This window comes from Bufo bufo, chromosome 2, assembly GCF_905171765.1.
Source record: "Bufo bufo chromosome 2, aBufBuf1.1, whole genome shotgun sequence".
Classification (NCBI taxonomy): domain Eukaryota; kingdom Metazoa; phylum Chordata; class Amphibia; order Anura; family Bufonidae; genus Bufo; species Bufo bufo.
In genome coordinates this window covers 506,471,069-506,497,815 of record NC_053390.1, presented here as the reverse complement: position 1 = coordinate 506,497,815, position 26,747 = coordinate 506,471,069, and the positions used below count along the sequence as shown (strand labels likewise).

At 40.3% G+C, this 26,747-nt stretch overlaps 1 protein-coding gene across 1 annotated transcript in view; it reads right to left on the bottom strand.

Moving 5' to 3' along the window:
* The window catches only part of LOC120989621 (fibrillin-2-like), a 159,282-nt gene that overhangs the window by 42,252 nt on the left and 90,283 nt on the right, over positions 1-26,747 (bottom strand). Inside the window, exons 10-43 of the mRNA XM_040417837.1 lie at positions 25,207-25,359; positions 24,763-24,990; positions 24,283-24,426; positions 23,250-23,369; positions 22,665-22,790; positions 20,287-20,409; positions 15,202-15,477; positions 14,928-14,981; positions 14,714-14,839; positions 14,497-14,622; positions 14,156-14,275; positions 13,703-13,840; positions 13,571-13,621; positions 11,646-11,771; positions 8,548-8,775; positions 8,125-8,250; positions 7,880-8,008; positions 7,216-7,341; positions 6,975-7,100; positions 6,375-6,497; positions 5,534-5,659; positions 5,306-5,431; positions 5,096-5,218; positions 4,090-4,212; positions 3,604-3,729; positions 3,291-3,413; positions 2,326-2,448; positions 2,070-2,234; positions 1,925-1,993; positions 1,656-1,781; positions 1,349-1,474; positions 897-1,046; positions 229-300; positions 4-129 (exon numbers count right to left, since the gene is read on the bottom strand). Of these exons, the coding sequence (XP_040273771.1) occupies positions 4-129; positions 229-300; positions 897-1,046; positions 1,349-1,474; positions 1,656-1,781; positions 1,925-1,993; positions 2,070-2,234; positions 2,326-2,448; positions 3,291-3,413; positions 3,604-3,729; positions 4,090-4,212; positions 5,096-5,218; positions 5,306-5,431; positions 5,534-5,659; positions 6,375-6,497; positions 6,975-7,100; positions 7,216-7,341; positions 7,880-8,008; positions 8,125-8,250; positions 8,548-8,775; positions 11,646-11,771; positions 13,571-13,621; positions 13,703-13,840; positions 14,156-14,275; positions 14,497-14,622; positions 14,714-14,839; positions 14,928-14,981; positions 15,202-15,477; positions 20,287-20,409; positions 22,665-22,790; positions 23,250-23,369; positions 24,283-24,426; positions 24,763-24,990; positions 25,207-25,359 (4,473 nt within the window). The remainder of the gene's footprint in view (positions 1-3; positions 130-228; positions 301-896; positions 1,047-1,348; positions 1,475-1,655; positions 1,782-1,924; positions 1,994-2,069; positions 2,235-2,325; positions 2,449-3,290; positions 3,414-3,603; positions 3,730-4,089; positions 4,213-5,095; positions 5,219-5,305; positions 5,432-5,533; positions 5,660-6,374; positions 6,498-6,974; positions 7,101-7,215; positions 7,342-7,879; positions 8,009-8,124; positions 8,251-8,547; positions 8,776-11,645; positions 11,772-13,570; positions 13,622-13,702; positions 13,841-14,155; positions 14,276-14,496; positions 14,623-14,713; positions 14,840-14,927; positions 14,982-15,201; positions 15,478-20,286; positions 20,410-22,664; positions 22,791-23,249; positions 23,370-24,282; positions 24,427-24,762; positions 24,991-25,206; positions 25,360-26,747) is intronic.

Below are 26,747 nucleotides of genomic sequence, written 5' to 3'. Positions count from 1 at the left end.
AACCTTCACAGATGAGTAGAATGTTGTTGTAGCTAAATCCCATTGGACATTCACAGCGGAAGCTTCCAATCTGGTTGATGCATACTCCATTGGTGCAAATGGCTGGGATTTCACTGCATTCATCAATATCTGTATAATAAATACATAAACACATATAGATCAACTAGTATTTCGACCATCAAAATGTAGAATATTGTCTTCAAGCTTCTGAAAATTCTGATCTCATACCCATAGGTTTGCCAGTGCGGATGTCGATAATAAATCCAGGTGCTTGATTTCCACAGAGAATTTGGTATTCCGCTAGATACACAAAAAAGAATCAGTCTATGAACGCTGTAAGCCTCAGAATTGTTATCATAATATTGAACACCCCATGCATGGTGATGAACCTCCTGAGATGAGAAATGTAATGCTAAAATACTAACATTATCAGGCCTACTTAAGGGTTGGTTAACATCACCATTTCTTTTTCCATTCTTCTTGTCTGTCAGAAGAACAGAAAACCACCCCCCATCCCAAAACCAGGATCCTTTATTTTGTACATCCGTTTTAACCATTTCATGGAGGACTTTTTCTCCCGTCTATAACGAATCTCAGATGAAAATGGTACAACGGATGGAAAATGAGGACAACAAATGCAAAATAAAGGATCTGTTTTTTTTCTGTTCTTTTGACTAATCAGAAGCACGGAAAATGAAACGGTGATGTGAACTTAGCCTTAGCTGGAAAAGATTCTGATGCTTTACAGGGTTTATTGAAATACGCAGGTGTCATCCAATTTAGTCACTGACATACAGTGTGTCGCAAACCTGGAAGACACTCAGTATCTAAAATGGTCCCAGATTCTGTCTGCCTTGAGATAAAATGGTTTATGGGTAAGAAGATTCAATACTTACGACTAGCAGGCACAGGGCATGGTTCACAGGGTTTGTTCCAGGCTTTGCCAATATTGTAGGAGCAGCAGCACATTTTCTTTGTCATGTTGGTGGAGAGTTCATTCTCACATGTGTCATTGTAGTTACGGTAACACACACTCTTTCTCATGTCTATATTCAGACAAATAGGTAGTAGTCAGCATCACTCATAAGGCTTGCTAGATAGCTTGCAGAAGCCAATTTATCGACATCTGTCATGCGACTGGTTCACCATATTAGTAAGATTTCACATAAAGATTTGTTTGTAATAATCATTAACCTGATAGACCTATATGTTGTAGACAACATCACACATTGTGTTTGTAGAGAAGAAGATTTATAAAGTATTTGTAATGTTTATGAGAGTATAGTGAGGATGAAAAAGGGACAATGACAGAAGACATGTTCAATAGGTGGTTTTTGATCATACATACCCATACAGTTGTTTCCCCCGTTGACTTGCATGTACTCTGGTGGGCAAACACATGTGTAGTTCCCTAAGGTATTATAGCAAGTACCAGGGCCACAGATGCCAGGGTGGGTAGAGCACTCATCAATATCTGAAAAGAGGGAATATAGATTTCCGTTGCAGATATTCCATGGTGTAGTGATATATCCATAACATGATGACTATGTAATGGCCTCCCCACTATGCTTATTGTTACTTTCCAAGAGTACATATACCAGCACATTTTGTGTGGATGATATCCTGCCATATGGGACATAAGTTTTTCTATCTACCTTCACAAATGCGGGTCTCTTCATTCAGATAGTAGCCAAGTGGGCACTCGCATTGAAAGCTTCCAAAAGTGTTTACACAGTTTCCACCCTGACACAGGCCAGGTAGTTCTTGACATTCGTCAATATCTGTAATATGCAAAGAAACATAGTAAAATGAAATGTGTCGAGATTAGGGCAGGAAAAATCACAAAGTGCAGCAGAGGGTTTGTTAGAGCTGCAATGAGCTGTATTGGTTAGCAGTAAAAACTAGCAGTAGCCATCCTTCTTACCTTCCAAAATAACTGTAATGGGGTTTGGTCTAAATCCCTCTCCTCCTGGACACAGAGTCTTGTATTCAGCTGGAATATAAATCAGATATATAACTTTCTGAAGGTTATTTTATAGTTGTGTACAACAAAAGAAAACTTCTCTTACTGGAGTTGGCCAGAGGGCAGCTTTCACATGGATTGCCCCAAGCCCGTGCTAAGGAGCTGCAGCAGCAGGATGCTCTTGTAACTCCAACTCCAATCTCTGCACTGCAGGCGAGGCCAGCATCACCTCTGGTTATAGTTTCCAAGTAGCAATTTCCGACACGAGTATCTGCATAGTGATAGAGAATAAATATGCAATATGATGACATATATATACTCTATTCTAAAATAGAAGCCTTTACTTTTGATTGTTTACTTACCAACACAGCCCACACCAGTGGGGTTTAACTCAAAGTCCTGTGGACAGTTGCACAAGTAGCTTCCTGGTGTGTTCACACACAATCCATTGATACAATTCACTGGGTCGGCACACTCATTCACATCTACAGAAAAAGGAAAATAAGATCAATGCTCTAGTACATAATCACAGGAAATCACTATCATCCATTTCATGACAATAGTAATACTTTGGTAGTGTGCAGTATGCTGCCTTGGTAAACACACTATTAAGGTTATTTTTGATGGATCCATGCAGATCCATTTTTATAATAAATCCTGTTAAAGGCATTGTCCCACAAAAATATTCTACACTTTTGAAACCAGCATCTGGATCTGAATACTTTTGTAATTATATGTAATTCGATTTTTTGGATACTCACTAAGTTATTCAATAAAATCTATATGCATAGCGCCACCTGCTGTTTTGCTATTTCTCTGTCCACCTTGCTGAGGGAAACACACATGCTCAGTTTCAACCCTCAAATGCCACCAGTTGTATTCACTGTTAGAAGCTGTGATCGTTACAGGGAGAGAGCGACATGTCCCCTCACAAGGCCATGCCCCCTTAGTTGTCAGCGTGAAATAAATTTAGCGGTCCAATTAAACCAATAAATGTGGACATCTCTGGAGCCATGAGAGGTACAGCCAGGCCTGGTTCTAGCTTTGATAGAAAGAGACTGTGATGTAATATATGTTGTTTTAATATTTTACATTAATCTTGGGATAACCCCTTTAACCTATAATGGATGTTTAAGGTTTCCTGCACTGCAAAATAGCACAGCAGACAACTGTACTCTATCCATCAAGGGGGTCAAAAGAACCAGAACCATAACTCCAATCCGAATAAAGTATGTATCACCAATTTTTACTGCTATCTACTTCTTGTCCTTCAATCAAATCAAGAACGCCCAGATCTTATCCTTCTGGATTGATCATCTAATCTTACCAGTACAATTTCCTCCACTTCTGTCCAGTTCATAACCATCGTCGCAGACACAGCGGAACATTCCTGGTAGGTTCTGACAAGTTCCAAAGACACAAATATTCTGGAAAGTACACTCATCAATATCTGAAAAATGAGATTCACGAAAATCATGTTAAAAGTAACATAATGTAGAATAGGTGGCTACTGTATTTCTTAGGGAAGGAAAAAGAATTCCAAATTTTGAAAAGCCTTTATATCTATCTATCTATCTATCTATCTATCTATCTATCTATCTATCTATCTATCTATCCAGAGACATCAGTATATCAGTTACCTTGACAAGCCTTGCTGTCCTCTGTAGGAGTAAAACCCATCTCACATTCACAGCGATAACCTCCAGGGGCATTTAAGCAGTGGCCATTTTCACACAGGTTCACATTGTCTGCACACTCATCAACGTCTATGAAAAATTACAAAGAACATGTTATATCATATTGCAAGTAGAATGGGAATGACCTGTGGTAATATTACATACTGTATGTCAGATCTAATGTTTGAAGGGGTGCATTGCACCACGGTTATATGGCACCAATACAAAGTGTACTAATATATGTCTAAATTGAGTGTTAGCCTCATTGTTTGAGCTAGATACCCACCATGAACTCTGCCAAAGGACCCATTTTGCCTAAAGATTTTTGCAACTAAAATGTTAACATACATCTACTGTAGGTGCTAAGGTTACTATGACATTATGTGTGCATTTGTGCCATAATAAGATGGTAAAGGAATAGTTTTTATTTTTTAAAATCAGTTACAGTACCTGAGCAAGAAAAGCCGTCCCCATTGAATCCCTCATTGCACATGCAACGGTATGATCCAGGAGTGTTAACGCAATTGGCATTTATATTGCAGTTATGGTCTTCTGTGGTGCATTCATCAAGGTCTGAAATAGGAAGGTTAGGAATTGGTAAGCAGGAAACCAAGTGCAAATGGTATAAAGGAAGCCGTCTGAAATAAGGAATTCTGGTTTACTGAACTACAGTGTATACGTAGCTGACATGTAAGATCCAACTTGCATAGCTAGCAGGAACTACTATAACCTAATAGTTAGTTCTATCTATGAAGTAGAATGCAGTAAAATAGACCACTTTCCAGGAACCGTTAGTACTGATATGATAATCTATTATTGACCTACGAACAGCATTTATCAACTATCCACAGGATAGGTGATAAATGTATGATCACTGGGATCTGATTTCTGGATAAGAATGGTCCCTGATTCCCTTCTGTGAATGGAGTAGCAATACACATACATGACAACTGCTCCATTCATTTCTATAGGACTACTGGATTGCAGTACTCACCCCATAGGACAGTGAATGGAGTAGTAGTCAGAATGCAAACTGCTGTTCCATTCACATAGGGGACTCAGCAGTCGTACCCCCAGCAATGTTACATTTTTCACCTATCCTGTTGACAGATGAGAAATGTTGTATGTGGGCCAACCCCTTTAAATATAAATTGTGAGACCTGCACTAGTACTTCATTATCATGTAGGATGGCACAATTCCACTGTAGAAACAGTAGAACACGCTGGACAGGCCCAGCCAGGAGCATTTCTACACTTTAGAATGCAGTAGACAATATGGCACTCCCGCCTTCTTTTCATATGTACTGAATCAACAACTCTCCCCTCTTGAAGGTGAAATAAATGTGGCAAGCCTGAACTGATCCCCTGGATCCTAATCTTAATAAATCCATTAGTTCTCAGCTTACTACTAAGCCTTCAAAAGTATATTATAGAAAAGATGTATAGTCTTACTCACCAACACATTTGAGTCCATCTCCAACCCAACCTGGTTGACATTTGCATTTAAAGCTTCCAGGTACATTGATGCAAGATGCATGGATATCGCAGTTGTGTGCTCCGATTTCACATTCATCAACATCTACAGCAACAAAAACAATTTATTAGTGTAAGTGATACAAAATAGTAGTACTTATGTGGAAGAGGTACAATAGAATAAATCATCTACCTGTACATCCTGTGCTTCCCTTCTTCACAAAGTAACCCAACTGGCAGTGGCAGATGAATGAGCCTTTAGTGTTTTCACAATCGCCATGTAAGCAGATGTTAGGGTTGAGGTCACATTCATTGACATCTATAAAGAGCAGTACATGTTAACAACGTGAGCCAAACACCTTCCAGTAAGTTACTGGGAGAAATTACTAGTTGATCAAGCCACAGTTATGAACTACTTTACCTATACATGTCTTCATATCCAGAGAAGCCATGAAACCATCAAAGCACAAGCAACGATATTCTCCAGGGATGTTTGTACACTGCCCTCCATCACAAATGTCTGGGTTGTCTTCACATTCATCAATATCTAGGGTTTAACAAATGAAGGATGGATATAGGGTTATAAAATATTACCTTTTTTTGGGATGGGGTGGGGAATTTATCAACCTCTGCTGCCTTGCACTCCAGAATTCTGGCTTCAAAAAGTCACAATGTATGGCTTTTTCAACTTTTTGGGCCTACTTCCACAAAAATGTGCGACCACTCCAAGTTTAAAAAGTCAATGAGAAAGTGAGAGTGGTTAGCTAGGTTAATTAGCTTCACTTCAGTTTTATCACTGCGACTTGAAAGTCCTGGACTCACTCCAGTAGGGGTTGCTATAAAATGGAGCATAATTTGTAGACAGAAGTGATTATCATCTCCTGGTGCCTGAGTTCTAGTGTAAAAAAGTCCAAACTTTTTTTAGACGCTGGCCTTTTTTAAGCCACCCTGGCCACTTTTTCCAAAGGGTGCATAGTGTAGATGGGGAGGATCGTGGCCAGCAGCTGCAACAAATTTTTTGAAATTTTATAAATTTGTGGTAAAACACAGACTCCAGCAAAGCTGGCTTCAGCTATTACCCTCATCTTCTGGCCACTAGGTGGCAATGTGTAACAGAAAATTTTGAAATACTTTTAATAATTTAATTTCTTCTTCTACAGGCTTTTTCACTTATAAGCAATTATGGTATCAACAAACATCTATTCTACATAGTTCAAACATTCTTTTTTACATTAGAGACAATAATTCATGCCAATTCTTACCAGCACACGATCTTTTGTCAGGCATAAGTGCATATCCCTCACTACAGCTGCATTCATAGCTGCCTTCTGAGTTGGTACATTGGGTGTCACATCCTCCATTCATGATTGTACATTCATCAATATCTGCAACAGAGTATTATATACACACATTAAGGTTGATACTACTACATGACAACACAAGGCATCTTGCTGCATGTCAGATCCCAGCCACAGGATGTAACATGCCATGTGCTGGATATTTCATGCTCGGAATGTCCAGCAGATAGTTGTACATACCTGCATATTAATTTCCTGTTACTCTGTTTTTTTTTTTTTTAAATTCATACAAAGTTTGCGATGACAGATATATCATAAGTGTGGAGTACTTTTAATCAATAAATGAAGGAAAATATTTTAGTTTTACCATACATCAATGTATTCCCTCCGACCCTTTTCTAGAGATTTACTTTGAACTTTCAATTCCCTTCTAAGAAAGGAATTCTGTTAACTTTAACAACCCTTAGAAAATGAAAACCAACTGATTGGAATAAGAATGTAGTCTGAGAACTCTTTTGCAATATAGATTTAATGAACACAGACTGGCTGGAGTGAATTACTCACCGATACAACCCTGGCGATCAGGAGTAGACTGGAAGCCAGAATCACAAGAGCACTGGTAAGTTCCAATCATGTTGACGCACCGCCCGTTCCTGCAGAGGTTATCACTCAAAGAACACTCATTTACATCTGGGGAAAAGCATAAAATACATGCATGTTCTCAATAAATGCATCCTCCCTATGGATTCCGTTGTTAGGCTTGTATAAACTGACTATGTAAAAAATATTATGAATGCTTTCATACCAACGCAGGCATTGCCTTCTGTAGTCAGCTCATGGCCTGGGGGGCAAATACATTCAAAGCTGCCATCAGTGTTGATGCATGTTCCTCCTCTACACAGCAGTGGGTCTCTTTCACATTCATCGATATCTGTAAGCAAAGTGTAGATCAGATCAGTCATTGGGGACTTGGAACCAGTTAATGCAGATGATCCTCCATTTAACTGGAGTGTGGTATATTTGAACATACAACTTCATATGATATATGATATAATATGATATATATGGCTACGTATTCATTACTCTCAATTAACTTGAGAAGCCAGCCAATCTATTCTAGTCAAAAAATCATTCTACTTTTCAAGATAGAGATGTATCTTACTCAGGGGATGGGACTAGCCAGGAATGGGCCCTCCTTTCTACATGGGCCCAGTCTATGGTGTGTACGCCCTTGCTACTCGAGAGCAGAGGAAGTACCTGATAGTTTAGAGGTAGCTTTTATTTTCCTGCCTGACGTTTAGAGGTTGTCCTTATTATTCAAGCACTCCTGCCATCTTTGAGCGCTTTCCTTTCAATATATACTCACTTCCAAAACATGATTACATTTCTGGATGTCCAACCTAAGAATGTGCTCTCCATGCCTGAGATGGCCTGAAATTTCATACGTATAATTCCACTTTTATAATTACCCATACAGTTCTTCATCATCATGAATCCACTCTCATAACCATCAAAGCATTCACACTCAAAGCTTCCAGGAGTATTGACACAAGTTCCATAGCCACAGAGGTCAGGAGAAATCCGGCATTCATCGATGTCTGTAATAATGATGGTAAAAGAAACAATGAAAATCATTCCATCAGCAGGCCAGGTTTTTTTGTGGTTGATATTTTGTGTAACACATACTAATGAGAAATCTCAAAATATTTCTTACCTGTACAGTTCCTTTCTTCAGCATCCAGAGCAAATCCACTCTCACAAATACACCTGAAGCTTCCAATGCTGTTTCGGCATGTTCCGTGGTTGCACAAGCTGTTGAATACCTTACATTCATTGACATCTGGGAAGAGTAAAAACAAGGTAGAGGGGATATCCATGTTACTCACGTAATGATAAATTAGGAGTATTACAATGCATAATGTAATGGTGATTTAAAAGAATGAAGAAGATAAAGAAAAATTATTTATGGAAGGAAATGGAATATAATTTGTCACCTTCCAAATCTATGCAACATGTCTTTTCATCTAGTTATTACTATTCTTTCAACCAAAGATGTAAAATACAACATTAAAATACAGTCATATTTAGCAAGATTGCCACTGGCAAAGGATAAATCTCAACTAGTGGACTATGATACCTTTGTAGAATGGACGACCAGAGAGAATGTCTCCTCTGTTAGCAAAGCCAGGTCCTCTTGGACAAGTGGTCTTATATTCATCACTACCAGGTTTTGGGCACTCTTCACAGTCGATACCCCAGGCAGCACCCACAGTGCAGCAGCACATATCAATTCTGTATTTTCCAGGCAAAGAAGAAGTGCATTCATCCTCATCCCATTTCAAGTAGCACTGTTCCACACGTATATCTGAGTGAAAAATTGAGAAAACAATGTAATAAGCATACAAAATCTTTTTTATTTTGCCTTTCCCACTTTTTGTCAATAGAGGGACAGCTGCTAATAAGCCAAATTGTTCTAGGTCTTCTGAAAATAGTAGACATTTCTGTTTAAACTTCTAGAATTCCCGGGGAAAATTTCTCTCTGTTAGGTTTTTCAAAACAGATTTTCGAATTTTTTTACTTTTAGAAATCCATGTTTTTAAAATTGATGGCCAATCCTTAGGCCATCTATATCAGATAAATGGTGGTTGAAGAGGCTGCAGCCTCCTCATTGCTTAAATCAAGTTTTAAACTTGTTTGTATTGCACAAGCTGTACCTTTAGTAGTCCAGTCAGGAGAGGTGAGAGAGGGACTGCAGGCTGGGCCATCAGAGAGATTGTCTGATGGAGTTACATGCAAGCTCTACAAAATGTTTACTAAAAAAGTGTCTATAACATTTGTAGACACATATTGTGCCCTTCTGCCTTTATCTATAGCATTATTTAAGCTTTTCATTACTGGGCCATCCCCCTTCCCCCACCTTCTAGACTAAGTGCATTTTCCATTTTCTGTAATGATTACTTTGATGTAGGGGATATGTAGTCTATGATAGTCGGTTTGGGACAAAAAGCTTTGGTGTGGCATTTATTAATATTATTTATGCATTTATGTATTTATTTATTTTTTATTTATTTTACATGCTGTGCCCCCATAAGGCATTTAATATTACTTATTATTTTTTTTTCTTCTGTAACTTAGACTGACATATTAGCCCTAGTTACAGGGGGAATATAGACCCCAGAGGCTTTACAAGGCTGTACAGTCTCACTGCAGTGCCTTGAAAAAGTATTCATACCCCTTGAACTTTTCCACATTGTTCATGTTACACCCACAAACTTAAATGTATTTTATTGGGATTTTATGTGATAGACCAACAAAAAGTAGCAAGTATGTGTGACATAAAAAGAAAATGATACATGGTTTTCAAAATGTTTATTAAATAGAAATCTGAAAAGTGTGACATGCATTTGTATTCAGCCCCCCTGAGTCAATTCGTTGTAGGACAAACTTTCACTGTAATTCCAGCTGCAGGTCTTTTAGGGTATATCTCTACCAGTTTTACACATCTAGAGGCTGAAATTTTTGTCCAATCTCCTGTGCAGAAGAGCTCACGCTCAGTCAGATTGGATGGAGAACATCTGTGAACAGCAATTTTCAAGTCTTGCCACAGATTCTCAATGGGATTTAGGTCTGGTCTGTGACTGGACCATTCTAACACATGAATTTGCTTTGATCTAAACCATTCCATTGTAGCTCTGGCTGGATGTTGAGGGTTGTTGTCCTGCAGGAAGGTGAACCTCCACCCCAGTCTCAAGTCTATTGCAGCTTCTACCAGGTTTACTTTCAGGATCGCCCTGTATTTAGCTCCATCCATCTCCCCATCACCACTGACCAGCTTCCCTGTCTGCTGAAGAAAAGCATCCCCGCAGCATGATGCTGCCACCACCATTGTTTCACAGGAGGTTGGTGTGTTCAGGTGATTTGCAGTGTTAGTATCCCAGCGTTTTGCGTTTAGGCCAAAAAGTTCACCTTTGGCCTCTTCTGACCAGAGCACCTACTTCCACATGTTTGCTGTGTCCTCTACATGGCTTGTGGCGAACTGCAAATGGGACTTCTTATGGCTTGCTTTCAAATGTCTTTCTTCTTGCCACTCTTCCATAAAGGCCAGATTTGTGGAGAACACGACTATTAGTTGTCCTGTGGACTGATTCTCCCACCAGGCTGTGGATCATGGGCCTCTTTGCTGCTTCTCTAATTAGTGCTCTCCTTGCCTGGGTTGTCAGTTTAGGTGAATGGCCATGTCTTGGTAGGTTTGCAGTTGTGCCATACTCCTTGCATTTTTGGATAATGGATTGAACAGTACTCCGCGAGATGTTCAGAGCTTGGGATATTTTTTTTATAACCTAACCCTGCTTTTTATTTTTCCAGAACTTTATCCCTGACCTGTCTGGTGTGTTCCTTGGTTTTCATAATGCTGTTTGATCACTAATGTTCACTAACAAACCTATGAGGCCTTCCCAGAACAGCTGTAGATATACTCAGAATAAATTACACACAGATGGACTCGAATTACCAATTAGCTGACTTCTGATGGCAGTTGGTCACACTGGATTTCATTTAGGGGTATCAATGTACAGGGGGCTGAATACAAATGCATGCCACACTTTTCAGATTTTTATTTATTTAAAATTTTGAAACCCGTGTATCATTTTCTTTTCACTTCATACATCTTGCTACTTTGTATTGGTCTATCACATAAACTCCCAATAAAATACATTTAAGTTTGTGGGTGTAATGTGAAAAAAATATGGAAAAGTTCAAGCAGTATGAATACCTTTCCAAGGCACTGTAGTTCTGCTAAGAGCCAGCAGCTCATGTAGATACATGGACCCAGCGATTTTATGATCACTAGGACTAGAGCAGGAAGCATCAGTGCCACTTTCTGGGTGTATGTAGCAATGGAGAAGGCAGGGATGGTAAAAACACCTTCCATGCCTTTTGTATGGGTCGCCCAGCTATCAAAGACAGTGGGCTCCATACTCTTGCTGACTCTTCAAGGATGATCAGGAAGTTAAAATCCATATTTATATTGGCTTGTAGATTAATCAGTTCTACAAGATAAGCACTACCAAGTCATTACGTCCCCCATCATGCAGAATAAGCTGTCATAGCAAAGCAAAGGTATAGATTTTAAAACATTAATTAATACCTAATTAATATCATCCTCAGTTACATTATTTCATTGGCTGCATATAATGATAAGTAGAAATGAATATAAGATGGTATTTTTCTTCTTACCAACACAGTTTCTGCCAGACCCATCCAGGATTAAGCCTTCAGGACATTCGCACTTGAAAGAACCAGCAGAATTGACACAACGTCCATTAGGGCACACACCTGGGAATACTTCACATTCATTTACATCTGTAAAAAAGAAAGAAAAGGATACCTAAAAATAAATGCTGATATATGGAAAGATTCAGCGAATACAGGCAGTCAGACTTGTCTATAGGGTCTATTTCCTGTGGGCTGATTAACCAGAAAACATATTTGACCTTATTGAAAATATGTCTTTTATGTTTAATGAAATAAATGAACAAACATTATCATTAGTGTTGAGTGAATCGAGCTTCAGATCCAAGATCCGAAGTCGATTCGCTCAAAACGTCATATACGTGGGCCCCGGCCCACGAGACTTCGGTGAATAACTTCGGCATTCGATTTTGAAACTTGAAAACTATTTTAAAACAGGAATAAGAAGTTGGCTTAGCTACCGCCTGGTACCTTGGTACCGAAGCCGACCGGATCCGAGTTTTGAAATGGTTTTTAAGTTCTAAAATCGAAGTCTGAAGTTATTCCCCGAAGTCCATTGAGACTTCGGTGATTACAAATTTCCCTCTACGGAGCCCATCCATTTGAATGCTGTAAGTATACAAATCTCCGTACCGCATTCAAACGAAGCTTTGAGCGAATGGACTTCGGATCTATGATCCGAAACTCGATTTGCTCACTACTAATTATCAGGCATTATCATTATCATGCAAATATGCTAATAGTCAAAAAAAAATACACCCAAAAAGAAAAAGTGAAATTGCTGCAAAACTCTGCATGCAGTTATATCTCAGGCAGATATGTGAATGATTACAGGTGTGATCTGATTAGACACTGGGTGTGGCCACAAGAGGATGTAAAAGTGCTTCGCCTGCTGCCCTAAAAAAAGTCTCTCAGAGACTACTTTTAGGTAGTGTTCCTCTTGGTGGGAGATAATTGACTGCTAGATATGCCTCTACAATGCATTCAAAGACATTTCGTGGAGTTGACAGACTTTGAGAGTTGGCATATCACTGGACTGAGAGAAGCAGGATGGCAATTTCGACAGTCATTTTTAATGACAAATCCAGTTTTTACTTGGGATTCAACAATGGTCAGGTTGGATTATGGATGCCTTGTGGTGAGCACTTCAATCCTACCTTTGCTGTGGAGAGACACAATGCCCCTAGTTCTGTTGTGATGCTCTGTGGAGCCATTGCATATGACATTTGGTCATCCCTAGTAGTGACACTAGGAACACTAACAGCTCAGCGATATGTGCAGGACATCCTGTGGCCACATGTGTTGCCTCTCATGGTAGGGCTTCCAACTGACATTTCTCAGCAAGATAATATTGGCCAAAACACAACTAACGGGAATGTCTCCATTAGACTGCAACACATCCTTGGCCTGCCCAGTTGCCAGCTGCAACATCTGTGGGCAAATGTGCCACAATATACCATATGGAACCTGTATGCCTCCATGCTCAACCGTATCTTATCTTGTGTCCAGGCTAGAGGGAGCCTATTGGACTACTAGAGCCTCCTTCCAATAGTACAGTTTTCCCCAATAAATTTATCTTTTCTCCCTTATATTGTAATCACTTATGTATATCATTATTACACTGACACATAGAAAGTTTCATTCGATTTCAACAACTGCTTCTTGATGGGGTATCTTTTTGCTCAATATAAAAGCAGGTTTGCATATATTTTATGCAGATGGAGTTCTGACTCTGAATACAAGCAATTGTTACCAGTCTGAGAAGTAATTGCCTTATTGCACCTATGATTATTAATATTATTGATTCTAAGGAGCCTCATACAGCTAGCACACCATAAATTTACATTATTCCAATTTAATAAAAATAAAAAACTATGTACGGTATATCTTTTAAAATATACAGATTTTACCTTCACATGCAACTCCCTTCTTCCTGGAGTAACCTCTTGGGCATGCAGTGTCTAAATAAAAGGCAGCGTCATTAGTTACATAGATAATAATGTTTCCAGATACATATTCTAAAGATTTTATATTACGATTACCAATTTCACAACGTTCACAAGGGCTTCCCCAGGCAGCTCCTAATGTGGCACAGCATTCAGATTTCAAAGTGGCGCCATTGATGTTGACTTCACATCGACCATCTTGGATGTTCAACCAACATGTTCCTTTCATGCTATCTGCAGCATGGAGACAGAAACAGACAAGTGTAAAAAGAAGCTCATTGTATCATTTCAGAATTGTCTGCAGTCACTGCGTGATTTCCATATACACATGCAACAGGTCAGAATTTCCCCTCACATCCCCTCATTTTGATAACATGAAATGCAAGACTGCAAAAGATACATAAAATATAGATGCTGAATAACTTGTGCCAAGAAGGTCAAAGAAGTCTCAATATTATATCATGTAAGCTAATATAATCCAAGTCATTTTTTCCTTAAAGACTTAAACAGTGACCTCACAGAAACCAGAAGAACATTAATAATACCCACCCACACAAACAGTTCCGGTGGAATCCAGTTTACTTCCAAATGAGCACTCGCACACGAAAGAGCCAGCATTGTTTCTACAGACACCATTGACACAGGGGTTGGAAGCACATTCATTGATATCTGGAAATAAAGTGAGAAGATGCCATGTGATGGACAAGCTGTCAAGGAAAACCAATGACATTGCCAATTTCAAAATGGCCAAACATGAAATTACTGATTTCAAGAAGAGCCTTGGAACACTGTAAGTTGACTTTATTTATTAAGGTTTATGCATTGTATGCATAGATGTAGATAAGTGAAGCACCATGCATACTAAAAACTCATATAAAATGCATTCCTACCTTCACAAGTCTCAGACTCAGGCTTAAAAACATAACCCTTGGGGCATTGGCAGGTGAAGCTTCCAGGAGTGTTACGGCACAGGCCATTGTCACAGAGCAGGCGGTTCACTGCACACTCATCGACATCTGAAATAGGGAGCAAAAACTCAATGCCTACTCTTGATGGCCATCAAAAATTGGTATAAGTGAATTTTGGAATGCAGTACAGCAAACATACCCACGCAGTTCTTCCCACTTGAATCTGATTCATAGCCCACATTACAGATACAACGATAGCTGCCACGAAGGTTTTCACAGATGCCATTAGGGCAAATTTCAGAGTTCAAGGCACATTCATTAATATCTGAGGTAAGAAAAAGATGATATGAAATTAATGACATGAATAGAGTCATTAACACATATATATCAGACATAGAAGTTACTAATCTTACCTCTGCCATCTGCAGTTATACCAATACCACTGCTGCAAAGAGCCTGAAATTCAGCTGAAAAAGATGAAAAAGATGATTAAGGGTAACACTCTTCAGTTGTCTATGATATCTTCAGTGTTTACTCCATTTCCTCAAATCACAAGAAACTTTAAAATTCACTAGAAAATAACCGACCATGTCCTGTGCATATCCTCCTGAATACATAATGTCAAGTGATGTAACTAGAATTAACCTCATTCTTGATGGCAAGTACCAATTGTTATATCATACTCACCAGAGTTCTTGGCTGGGCAAGGCTGGCAAGGTTCCCCAAATCCATGGTCAGGATTAGCACAGCAACACTCAGATTTGGTAACAGCGCCAGGGAACGGACGGGCACAAGTTCCCTTCTTAATGCCTCCATAACAAGTGCTGCGCATATGGGTGTCCACACAAACGCGTCCATCAATGCCAATGGTCAGTCCACCCAAGCATTCGCAACGGAAGGAACCTTCTGTGTTAATGCAGCGTCCGTTCATGCAGATTCCTGGTGTCTGACATTCGTCTACATCTAAAAAAAACCATACAGAATGCTTGTTACTGTATATGTCTATTCATAACATGATAAAACAAGATATTTTTGTTAACATAGCTGGATGAAAGACAAAGTCTTATTTACATATGAGGACTCACAGCAATAATCTTGTTCACACTTGTAGAGAAGCAACTGCCATAATGTTCTTAAGGGCTCTTTACATGGTCTGAGAATAGCACAGATTATCACTAAAGAGAGTTCATCGTAACGCTCATTAGCGATGATCGGGCGATGTAAATGTTCCGCCGATTCCTCGATGAAAAATGATCGTTTAAGGGCAGCAGATCGTACCGTGTAAACACGATCTTCTGCAGGCAAACAACGAGTCCTTATGGGGAAGAGCGATGGCATTAGCGATCGCTCCTCCCCATACCGTGGAGGAGATCACTGCATGTAAATGCACTGGTCTCAACCGCTAGCGATCAGCAGATTGTCGGGAAGGAATGCTTCTTTCCCAATAATCTGCTATAATATCGTCCCATGTAAATGCACCTTTAGACCATCAAAAATCCTAAATCTAATGTCATAGATATATGTAAGACTCTGTTTAAACCTTATGTTTTTGGCTATGCCAGCGGCAATATGTCAAGAGTATTTCAAGGTGATTACCTCTGACTTATGCCACTGTATGCCCATTGACTCCCATTTTAGAAAAAACATACATCACACTTTGAATCTTTTTTTTCCTGTGACCTCCAGGTAGGAAAGTGTAGTAGACACATACAGGACCAGTATATGCCAAAAAGACACTCTTTTGACATGTGCTGGGTGCACTGGGACTATGGGCATGCATGCCATAAGCCTTCCCAGTGCATATGCCAAATGTGTGCAAAAAAAGATGTAAACTGAGCCTCTGATTATATTGGCGAACTTTGTGAACTGGACCATCACTGATTGCCAAGCATTCAGTCCTCTTTGGGACTGCTCATAGATTTGAAAATCTGACATAATGGGGGGAGATATATCCAAGTACAGAGTAAGACTGGTGGAGGCTCCTGGGCAAAAAAAAACTGGTAGGGCCCCCATAATTTAAATTTTGAATGTAGCTGTGTCCCTGAGCTGCATGCCTGTCTGCTACCACACTCCACTAATGTCACCTGCCACAGTTCCTCTTTGTCCAACTTGGTGGGCAGTTCATAGTATAGTGTAAATGTTGCGGTTAGCCAGTCGATAGTATGGTGTAACTGCTGTTGTCAGTCAGTCCATAGTCTACTGTAAGTGCTGCGGTCGTTCAGTCCATAGTCTAGTGTAAATGCTGCGGTCAGTCCATAGTCTAGTGTAAATACTGCGGTCAGTCCATAGTCTAGTGTAAATGGTGTGGTCAGTTAGTTCATAGTCTAATGTAAATGCTGTGGTCAGTCCATAGTCTAGTGTAAATGCTGTGGTCAGTCCATAGTCTAGTGTAAATGCTGTGGTCAGTCACTCCATAGTCTAATGTAAGTGGTGTGGTCCGTTAGTCCATAGTCTAGTGTAAACGCTGTGGTCAGTCCATAGTCTAGTGTAAATGCTGTGGTCAGTCCATAGTCTAGTGTAAATGCTGTGGTCACTCCATAGTCTAATGTAAGTGGTGTGGTCAGTTAGTCCATAGTCTAGTGTAAACGCTGTGGTCAGTCCATAGTCTAGTGTAAATGCTGTGGTCAGTCACTCCATAGTCTAATGTAAGTGGTGTGGTCAGTTAGTCCATAGTCTAGTGTAAATTCTGTGGTCAGTCAGTCCATAGTCTAGTGTAAATGCTGTGGTCAGTACATAGTCTAGTGTAAATGCTGTGGTCAGTACATAGTCTAGTGTAAATGCTGCAGTCAGTCCATAGTCTAGTGTAAATGCTGCGGTCACTCTATAGTCTAGTGTAAATGCGGCAGTCAGTCCATAGTCTAGTGTAAATGCTGTGGTCACTCCATAGTCTAGTGTAAATGCTGTGGTCAGTCAGTCCATAGTCTAGTGCAGGGGTGCACAACCTACAGTCCGGGGGCCACATGCGGCCCTTGATACCATTCTGTGCGGCTTCCAACCAAGTAGTAACAGACATGTATGTCCATGTTTTGTGGCTGCTCACATGTATCTTTCAGGTATTCTCCCATTGGATGGGAATACTAGAAGTGTAACTAGACATTAATGATACATACTGCATGTTCAATATGCCATAAATATAGTATTTCAGTTGGTAATACCCCTTTCAGTTTTATTTTCGCCCCTTGGAATTGATTCAGGCTGACAATGTGGCCCCCAACCAGAACAGGTTGTGCACCCCTGGTCTAGTGTAAATGCTGTGGTCAGTCACTTCATAGTCTAGTGTAAACGCTGTGGTCAGTCCATAGTCTAGTGGAAATGCTGCGGTCAGTCAGTCTATAGTCTAGTTTAAATGCTGTGGTCAGTCACTCTATAGTCTAGTGTAAACGCTGTGGTCAGTCCATAGTGGAAATGCTGCGGTCAGTCAGTCCATAGTCTAGTGTAAACTCTGTGGTCAGTCAGTCCATGGTCTAATGTAAGTGGTTTGGTCAGTCAGTCCATAGTCTAGTGTAAACATTGTGGTCAGTCACTCCTTAGTCTAGTGTAAACGCTGTGGTGTCAGTCAGTCCATAGTCTAGTGTAAACCTTGTTGTCAGTCACTCCATAGTCTAGTGTAAATGCTGCGGTCAGTCAGTCTATAGTCTAGTGCAGGGATGCTCAACCTGCGGCCCTCCAGCTGTTGTAGAACTACAAATCCCCCGATGCCCTTCTGTAGGAAGATAGCTGTAGGCTGTCAGGGAATCATGGGAGTTGTAGTTTTGCAACAGCTGGAGGGCCGCAGGTTGAGCATCCCTGGTCTAGTGTAAACACTGTGGTCAGTCAGTTCATAGTCTAGTGTAAACGTTGTTGTCAGTCACTCCATAGTCTACTGTAAATGCTGTGGTCAGTCAGTCCATAGTCTAGTGTAAACGCTGTGGTCAGTCAGTCCATGGTCTAATGTAAGTGGTGTGGTCAGTTAGTCTATAGTCTAGTGTAAATGCTGTGGTCAGTCAGTCCATAGTCTAGTGTAAATGCTGTGGTCAGTCAGTCCATAGTCTAATGTAAGTGGTGTGGTCAGTTAGTCCATAGTCTAGTAGTGTAAATGCTGTGGTCAGTCAATCCATAGTCTAGTGCAAATGCTGCAGTCAGTCCATAGTCTAGTGTAAATGCTGCGCTCTGACAGACCATAGTCTAGTGTAAATGATGAGGTCAGTTAGTCCATAGTCTAATGTAAATGCTGTGGTCAGTCCATAGTCTAGTGTAAATGCTGCGGTCAGTCTATAGTCTAGTGTAAACGCTGTGGTCAGTCCATAGTCTAGTGTAAATTCTGCACTCTGACAGACCATAGTCTAATGTAAATGCTTCGGTCATAGAGACCATAGTCTAATGTAAATGGTGTGGTCAGTCAGTCCATAGTCTAATGTAAATGGTGTGGTCAGTCAGTCCATAGTCTAGTGTAAACGCTGTGGTCAGTCCATAGTCTAGTATAAATGCTGTGGTCAGTCCATAGTCTAGTGTAAACACTGCAGTCAATCAGTTCACAGTCTAATGTAAATGCTGCAGTCATTTAGTACATAGTCTGGTTTAACCGCTTCAGTCAGTCCATAGTCTAGTGTAAATGCTGTGGTCAGTCAGTCCATAGTTTAATGTAAACACTACAGTTAGTCCATAGTCTAATGTAAATGCTGCAGTCAGCCAGTACATATACTAGTGTAAACGCTGTGGTCAGTCAGTCCATAGTGTAGTGTAAATGCTGCGGTCAGTACATAGTATAGTATAACCGCTGCAGTCAGTCAGTCCATAGTATAGTGTAAATGCTGTGGTCAGTCAGTCCATAGTGTAGTGTAAATGCTGCGGTCAGTACATAGTATAGTATAACCGCTGCAGTCAGTCAGTCCATAGTATAGTGTAAATGCTGTGGTCAGTCAGTCCATAGTGTAGTGTAAATGCTGCGGTCAGTACATAGTATAGTATAACCGCTGCAGTCAGTCAGTCCATAGTATAGTGTAAATGCTGTGGTCAGTCAGTCCATAGTGTAGTGTAAATGCTGCGGTCAGTACATAGTATAGTATAAACGCTGAGGTCAGTCATTCCATAGTCTAGTGTAAATGCTGTGGTTAGTCAGTCCATAGTCCTAGTGTGAACACCACAGCCATTCAGTTAATAGTCTGGTGTAACCGCTGCAGTCAGTCAGTCCATAGTCTAATGTAAATGCTGCACTCAGTCATTCCATAGTCTGGTGTAACCGCTGCGTTTAGTCAGTATATTACCTCTCTACAACAGCACAGATAATTATATTTCAATGAGGCTGCACTGTGCCTCTATTCTTTAAGGTACCCTCTACAGCTCTTGGAATGAGCAGACTGCACATTCAGCAACAACTCTTGCTTGATTCTTAATTGAGCCTCCACTTTGACATACAGATCTGCAGGTTCTGATGCCCCTTCTGAACCTGCAGATCTAGCGGAGGCCTCTACTTTCTATGTAGCGGTGGGGGCCTTGGAGAGCGAGCCCCTGGTGCCCTCTTTTTGCCGATGTCTGAGTAGAGATTTGTTCTGTAAATGGGTAGGTTTTCAATGGGCACTTTACCAATGTGACACCTCTAAACCACTTTAGACCATTAGAAATATTTCAAGGAAATACTGTCACTAAGTTTCAAAGTGATCAAAGTAAGTCTTATGGTCGGGGGCAGCTCTTTGATATTTCTGCTCTGGACACCAAGATATAGAGTTAAACTACATATTAAGAATAAATGAGCTTTGTATGCAGTAGCACAGTAAGTATATCATCGCTTCTTACCAACACAGTAGCGTCCATTTGGTGCCAATACAAAGCCTGGCTTACAGATGCACTTAAAGCTGCCGTCCTCATTAATACACATCCCGTTTAAGCACATATTTGTGGTTGCGCACTCATCGTGATCTGTGGGAAAGATTGTATTAGCTGATGGACCACACAAAAGCTTAATTATATTTATCTTAGTCCAGTATATTTATTTTATCCGTCCAGCAGCAGCTAAATAAACGGACATATTACTCAGGGATTTCATTAGCAATGCAGCATACAATAATATGACACTGAACTCAATTCACAATAAAGATATAAATTTATGCTTGTTTTATTGGCATCCCCATAGGCCCTAATAAATGTGTAATGTAAGTTTATAACAACTGGACTAAGATGAGTGCAATGTAAAGAAATAGCTGATGGATTTAAAGGGGATGTGCACTCATTTCCAGACCTCTCAGACTGACAGGAACCTTGTTGTTTGATCATATTTACCTGATCCCGGCCCTGGGTCCCGGCTTATTCACTCTCCGACCTTTGCTGCTTGTCTTGGGTCCCTCCACATAAACTTCATGATTGACACCGCTGCAGCCATTTACTGGCCGCTGCTGCCCTTGCATCGTGTCAAATGGTCACGTGGCCACTCCTTGCGTCATGTCAAATGCTCACCAGAAGTGTACATGGAGGGACCTGAGACAAGCAGCAGAGGCGGAGAAGTGAACGAGCTGGGACTCAGTGACGGGATCAGGTAAGTATGATCGCCAACGCAGGTTCTGCCAGTCTGAGAGGTTTGAAAATAAGTGCACAACTACTTTAAGCACCATAATACTGTAAGTGGGAGCTCTCATGTGCAATAACATGTTTGCGCTGCTCAAGCGGTTTACATGAGATAATCCTGAAGGGTTTTACAAACCCACAGACGAGTTAGGTGCAGACTGCCAAAAGAAGAAAAAATGGTTAGGTTTCCTGAAATTACAGTATGTTCTTCAATCACCATTGTGTACCTTACAACATACATTTAGTGGACCTGGTGCTGCCTGAGGCGATCGCCTCACCTGGCCTCATTGGTTGTGCATATTTGAACCTGGTGCTGCCTGAGGTGACCGCCTCACCTGGCCTCATTGGTTGTGCACCCCTCTGCATACATTTGGACCTGGTGCTGCCTGAGGCGATCGCCTCACCTGGCCTCATTGGTTGTGCATATTTGAACCTGGTGCTGCCTGAGGTGACCGCCTCACCTGGCCTCATTGGTTGTGCACCCCTCTGCATACATTTGGACCTGGTGCTGCCTGAGGCAATCGCCTCACCTGGCCTCATTGGTGGTGCACCCTCTGCATACATTTGGACCTGGTGCTGCCTGAGGCGATCGCCTCACCTGGCCTCATTGGTGGTGCACCCTCTGCATACATTTGGACCTGGTGCTGCCTGAGGCGATCGCCTCACCTGGCCTCATTGGTGGTGCACCCTCTGCATACATTTGGACCTGGTGCTGCCTAAGACGATCGCCTCATCTGGCCTCATTGGTGGTGCACCCTCTGCATACATTTGAACCTGGTGCTGCCTGAGGTGATCGCCTCACCTGACCTCATTGGTTGTGCACCCCTCTGCATACATTTGGACCTGGTGCTGCCTGAAGCGATCGCCTCACCTGGCCTCATTGGTGATGCACCCTCTGCATACATTTGGACCTGGTGCTGCCTGAAGCGATCGCCTCACCTGGCCTCATTGGTGGTGCACCCTCTGCATACATTTGGACCTGGTGCTGCCTGAGGCGATCGCCTCATCTGGCCTCATTGGTGGTGCACCCTCTGCATACATTTGGACCTGGTACTGCCTGAGGCGATCGCCTCATCTGGCCTCATTGGTGGTGCACCCTCTGCATACATTTGAACCTGGGGATGACTGTTCTTCTCAAGCACAGTTACATAATGGTTTTCAAATAAAAGAGACTAATATGATCTGCAGTCTCTCAGACTCCTTTCAGCTATAGCGGGTCCATGGGGAGAAGACACAGAATACCTATTGAATCCAATACCTCTACACACTTATGTGACATGAATTGCCTATTAAATAGGATTAATTTTCACTTTATAGATACAATTTTGTAGCCCCCATTCAATGACTGTTCAGTCAGCCGGGTGGATGGCAATCTACAGGAGTATTATTTGCCTTGATACCTGTAGTGCTCCAATAGAGCAATAATGTCCCTGGGTAAAGGTCAAGTATTTTATGAATTGTTTCTGTATATTGCATGCTTCACAAACTGCATTTTACATGCTAAAATAAATCAGACCTTGCAGGCTTTGGGTATAACTGTTCAGAAACATATCCAGTTTGTTAAGATAAAGGATATACTAAATACCACTAGGACTGATCATTGATCAACTCACCCACACAGTTCTTTCCATCTGGAGTAGTTTCAAACCCAGCATTACAGATACACTGGAAACTGCCCTCTGTGTTCACACAGCGGCCATTACGGCACATCACTCCATTCATGATGCATTCATCAATATCTGAAAAGGTGAACAGTCTGGTTTAAATATCAGTCTTAAAATGTGAACATTCTTGTTTTGTAATGTTTAGGGTATGACCACATGGCACGGTTGTTTTGTGGTTGCGATGTGGCCATGCTGTGGTTGAGTACGGGCTGCAGGGGCTCTAATTAAACTAATGAAGACCCACATTGTTTAGTTGGTCTGCATTGTTAATGGCCACGCAGCACCTTCAATGCCATGTAGCCATTAATAATGCAGATCATCTATATAGTTAAATTAGAGCCTGCTGCGGCCCATATGGCTGCCTGATACTCAAATGAAGCACGAATGAGTAGCAGTTATGACACGAACACATCATGTTATAATTGGACAATTGTGGTAGAAACTGTAATCAATTCATTTTGCAAACTTTGCACTATAACCCACAGGCAAATATATATTGTATACTGACAGATAGCTGAATCAGATGTCACCTACCAATGCATGCTTGTCTGGTGGGGTTGCTCTGAAATCCTTCATGACACCTACATTGGTATGATCCTTGCGTGTTCACACAGTCTCCGTGAATGCATGGACTGCTGGCGCACTCATCGACATCTACAGGCAAGCAAAAAGGAAAATTTTGGAGTTCAAAAAAATTGGATGAAAAATATGTTATCTGAAAGAAGACTGAATTATTTGCAAAGTACCCTCATAAAATACAACGATTTTACAATAACACTACAACATATTTTATTTCATTCTTCTCTTGTCGGATCTTGTCTGAGATGTGTATTGTCTTTTACTTATCCAGTACAGATAAGAAGTAGTCTAGTAATTGACATGTTTTCAAATGTTGAGATGCCTCTTCTATAGGTAACCACCATAATAACTACCAAGTTAGAATGATCTGTAATCTTTTATTTAGCCTGTTCCCATTTGGACGGTCAAGATTTATTTCAGGAACGTATTTACAGAAAAGCTCCCCATAGCGAGTGCAAAGATGTTTTTTTTTTACCATCTTTGCCTTCTCTATCGCTGTATACACAGTACTCAATGAGAACTGTACTTTGTGCTGTTAAAAAAAATTACAAAAAAAGGTGAAAAACTATTTTTTTCTTTTTTAACTTTCTCCCGGTATAAAAACAGCAAAAAATACAGTGGCATAAAAATAACGCTTCATCACAAACAATGTGCAAAAATTATCGCAATTACCGATTGAAATTTTTTTTTTTATGGCTTTCAAAGACAAATGTACTAAAAAGAACAAAGATATTTCTGGTTTAACCCTTAAGGGTTGAATGGCCTACATGGCATTATCTTTTTCAACCCAATCTTCTGTAGGCTGATTTATAATATAGAATCATGTGCAACTATAAATGTAATTTACCGGTAAATACAATCCCATTCTTATGTTTAAAAGATAAATTTTTTCTGGCAATCTTTTTACTGCGTTTTGTCATTTGTTTCCTATAACTGGCTGCGTAGCCTTGATTCAGATATTTTCCACTCTGACTTTTCTTTAACTTACCTATACATTCAAGTCGGCTGTCCTGTTTGTAACCCATATTGCATTCACATCGATAACTGGATGGCGTGGGGATACAACGCCCATTCTGGCACAGGTTTGTAAAGTGTTTGCATATATCTCCAGTCTGGTTTAGTGTTGCTGTTCCTAATATAGTGAATGAGATTACACAAACAACAATTGATTATTTCATATTTTATGTTTCTGTACACTACATGTAATTTTCTGCTTTCTTCTTTGTTAATCTTTCTGTCTGAGATTTGATTCCTTGTTGTACAGTATTTCCATATAACTTGTTAAAGACATGAATATTCTCCAAAGCACCTTTGCCAAGTGAAATTAAACTTGATGAAATGTACAGTAAATATGGAATTAATTAAACCTATATCTTTAATATTGGCATTGTGTCTAGTAAATGAGCTACCTGCTTCTTCCTGAGCCTTATTGTTAGCCAAGAAATTCTCTACTGAACTGTTATCTTACCAATTTCTGTGCCGACACTAGGCAATCCTGATATTGGTCCTTGTCCATTAGGTCCGATCCCAATTGGGCCAAATCCACCAGGTCCAATACCCCCTGGTCCAATACCGCCAGGCCCAATAATCCCTGGCCCAATTCCACCTGGTCCAACACCACCAGGGCCAATAGGATAGGTTCCTGGGTATGCAGGGCCAAGGGGTAGGCTTTCAATGCAAAGTCTTCGGTATTCATCTGTAGAAACATTACATAACATCATCTTAGATTCTTATACATACGTACATATAAAATAGAAAACATAAAATAATTGCTTTATTTTTACAGACATAATGCTAACATGTTTTTAACTGCTCTTCTACAGTTCAGATGCTATAGGCTTACTTTGAGCATATGAATGATTGAGCATCACATTGAGGCCTCACTCCAGTATTTAAAAATTCTAGAACTTACCGCTCCCTCTGACTGGACACATCTCAGGGGTTTGACCTAAGGCCCAGCAACGTCCAGTTTCACAACAACATTGTCCTTTTGTGTATTGACCAGGAAGTTCTCCAGCACACCGACCACCAATTAATGCAGAGAAACAGCTCCCAGCCCTCTGATCTGTTTTTTTTTTTTAAAAAAAGACATACAGTCACAATTCATTCTAACAGATTTAGAACTTTCTTTACAAAAGAAATAAAAAATAAGAATTGTATTGCTACTGATATGACTGAAGTGAGGGTTTACTTAGTATGCACCTTCTCTTCTCTATAAGCAATTGGAAAAGCAAGCAATCCTGTAATATAGTGGTCCCTTGTTACAATATGAATTGGTTCCAGGATGACTATTGTAAGTTGAAAATATTGTAACTTGAGATCATTCTTCTATGTAAAATGAGTAATTAGTTTGAAAGCCTCCAAAATCATAAAAATGCTGTCATAACCCCTTTAAAGAAATATAAGAAGATAACTAATTCAGACAGAGCAAATTCATATAAAAGCCACAAAGAGCTGCTGCAGACTATAAGTCTCTGTTTATGGAGAGGACTTTCTTCAGGTTCTTGTACACAGTGTACCAGAAAATACCATAGAGCTGCCCTCAATGGGTGTTTAAAGGAGAAGCTCTTCCTAGCACAGGTGAAGAGCTGTACAGAACATGTAGTACTGTCCAGTAGGGCGGCGCTACAGGACAGTCAATCAGTGCATGCAGTTTAGTGATAGATATTTTACCAGTAAAATGTGCATGGCCATTGGCTGGGTCAACCCTCCATAGCTAGTTTGTTCCCTGAATGGTGAAGGGGTGTACTGACAAATCCTTTTGCTTTCTCCATTGAAAGATTACAGGCAATGTAATCAGTGCCTAAATTCTCGATGATGGTAATAGTGAAAGCATCAGATTCAACATTCCTACTCTACCATATTACTTGAATTGCTCCCACTTATAAAGTAGTAAAAAAGGTACAGTATATTGGTATATTCGTGAATTGGTAAAACTTTGCCATTGCACATGTAGAATACTTACTCAGAATGTTATAAACTGTTATTAACAACTAATTTCAATACAGTTATATTCTATTATGACTCACCATTTAGCATAGCAAACGAAAAAACGGTACTTTTTGCATGTACTGTAAACTAAACTAACAGCCTTTTATATCAATCTCAGTGTGCAAGCCTACATGATGAAACTTATGATCATCAAACATATTTCACTTTGTCCTGGAAAGAATATAACACATTTCTATGGGCACATCTTATATTAATCCTTAAATCAAACCTTTTACCCTGGTGAGATTTGCAGGAGTGACAAAAAGTTACTACCCTGATTGGTCCCTTATGTGACTAAAGCTTCCTTTCTTTGTTATGGAATTGGGTCATCATATTCATTCTATCCAATGTAAAGACATAGGACACATATTTGCCCATTCAAATGGACTATATTCTTTGTTCAGCAGTCCCAATGTACTAAATGTAAGCTCAAGAAGACACCAATGAGGCAAAACTCAAGTT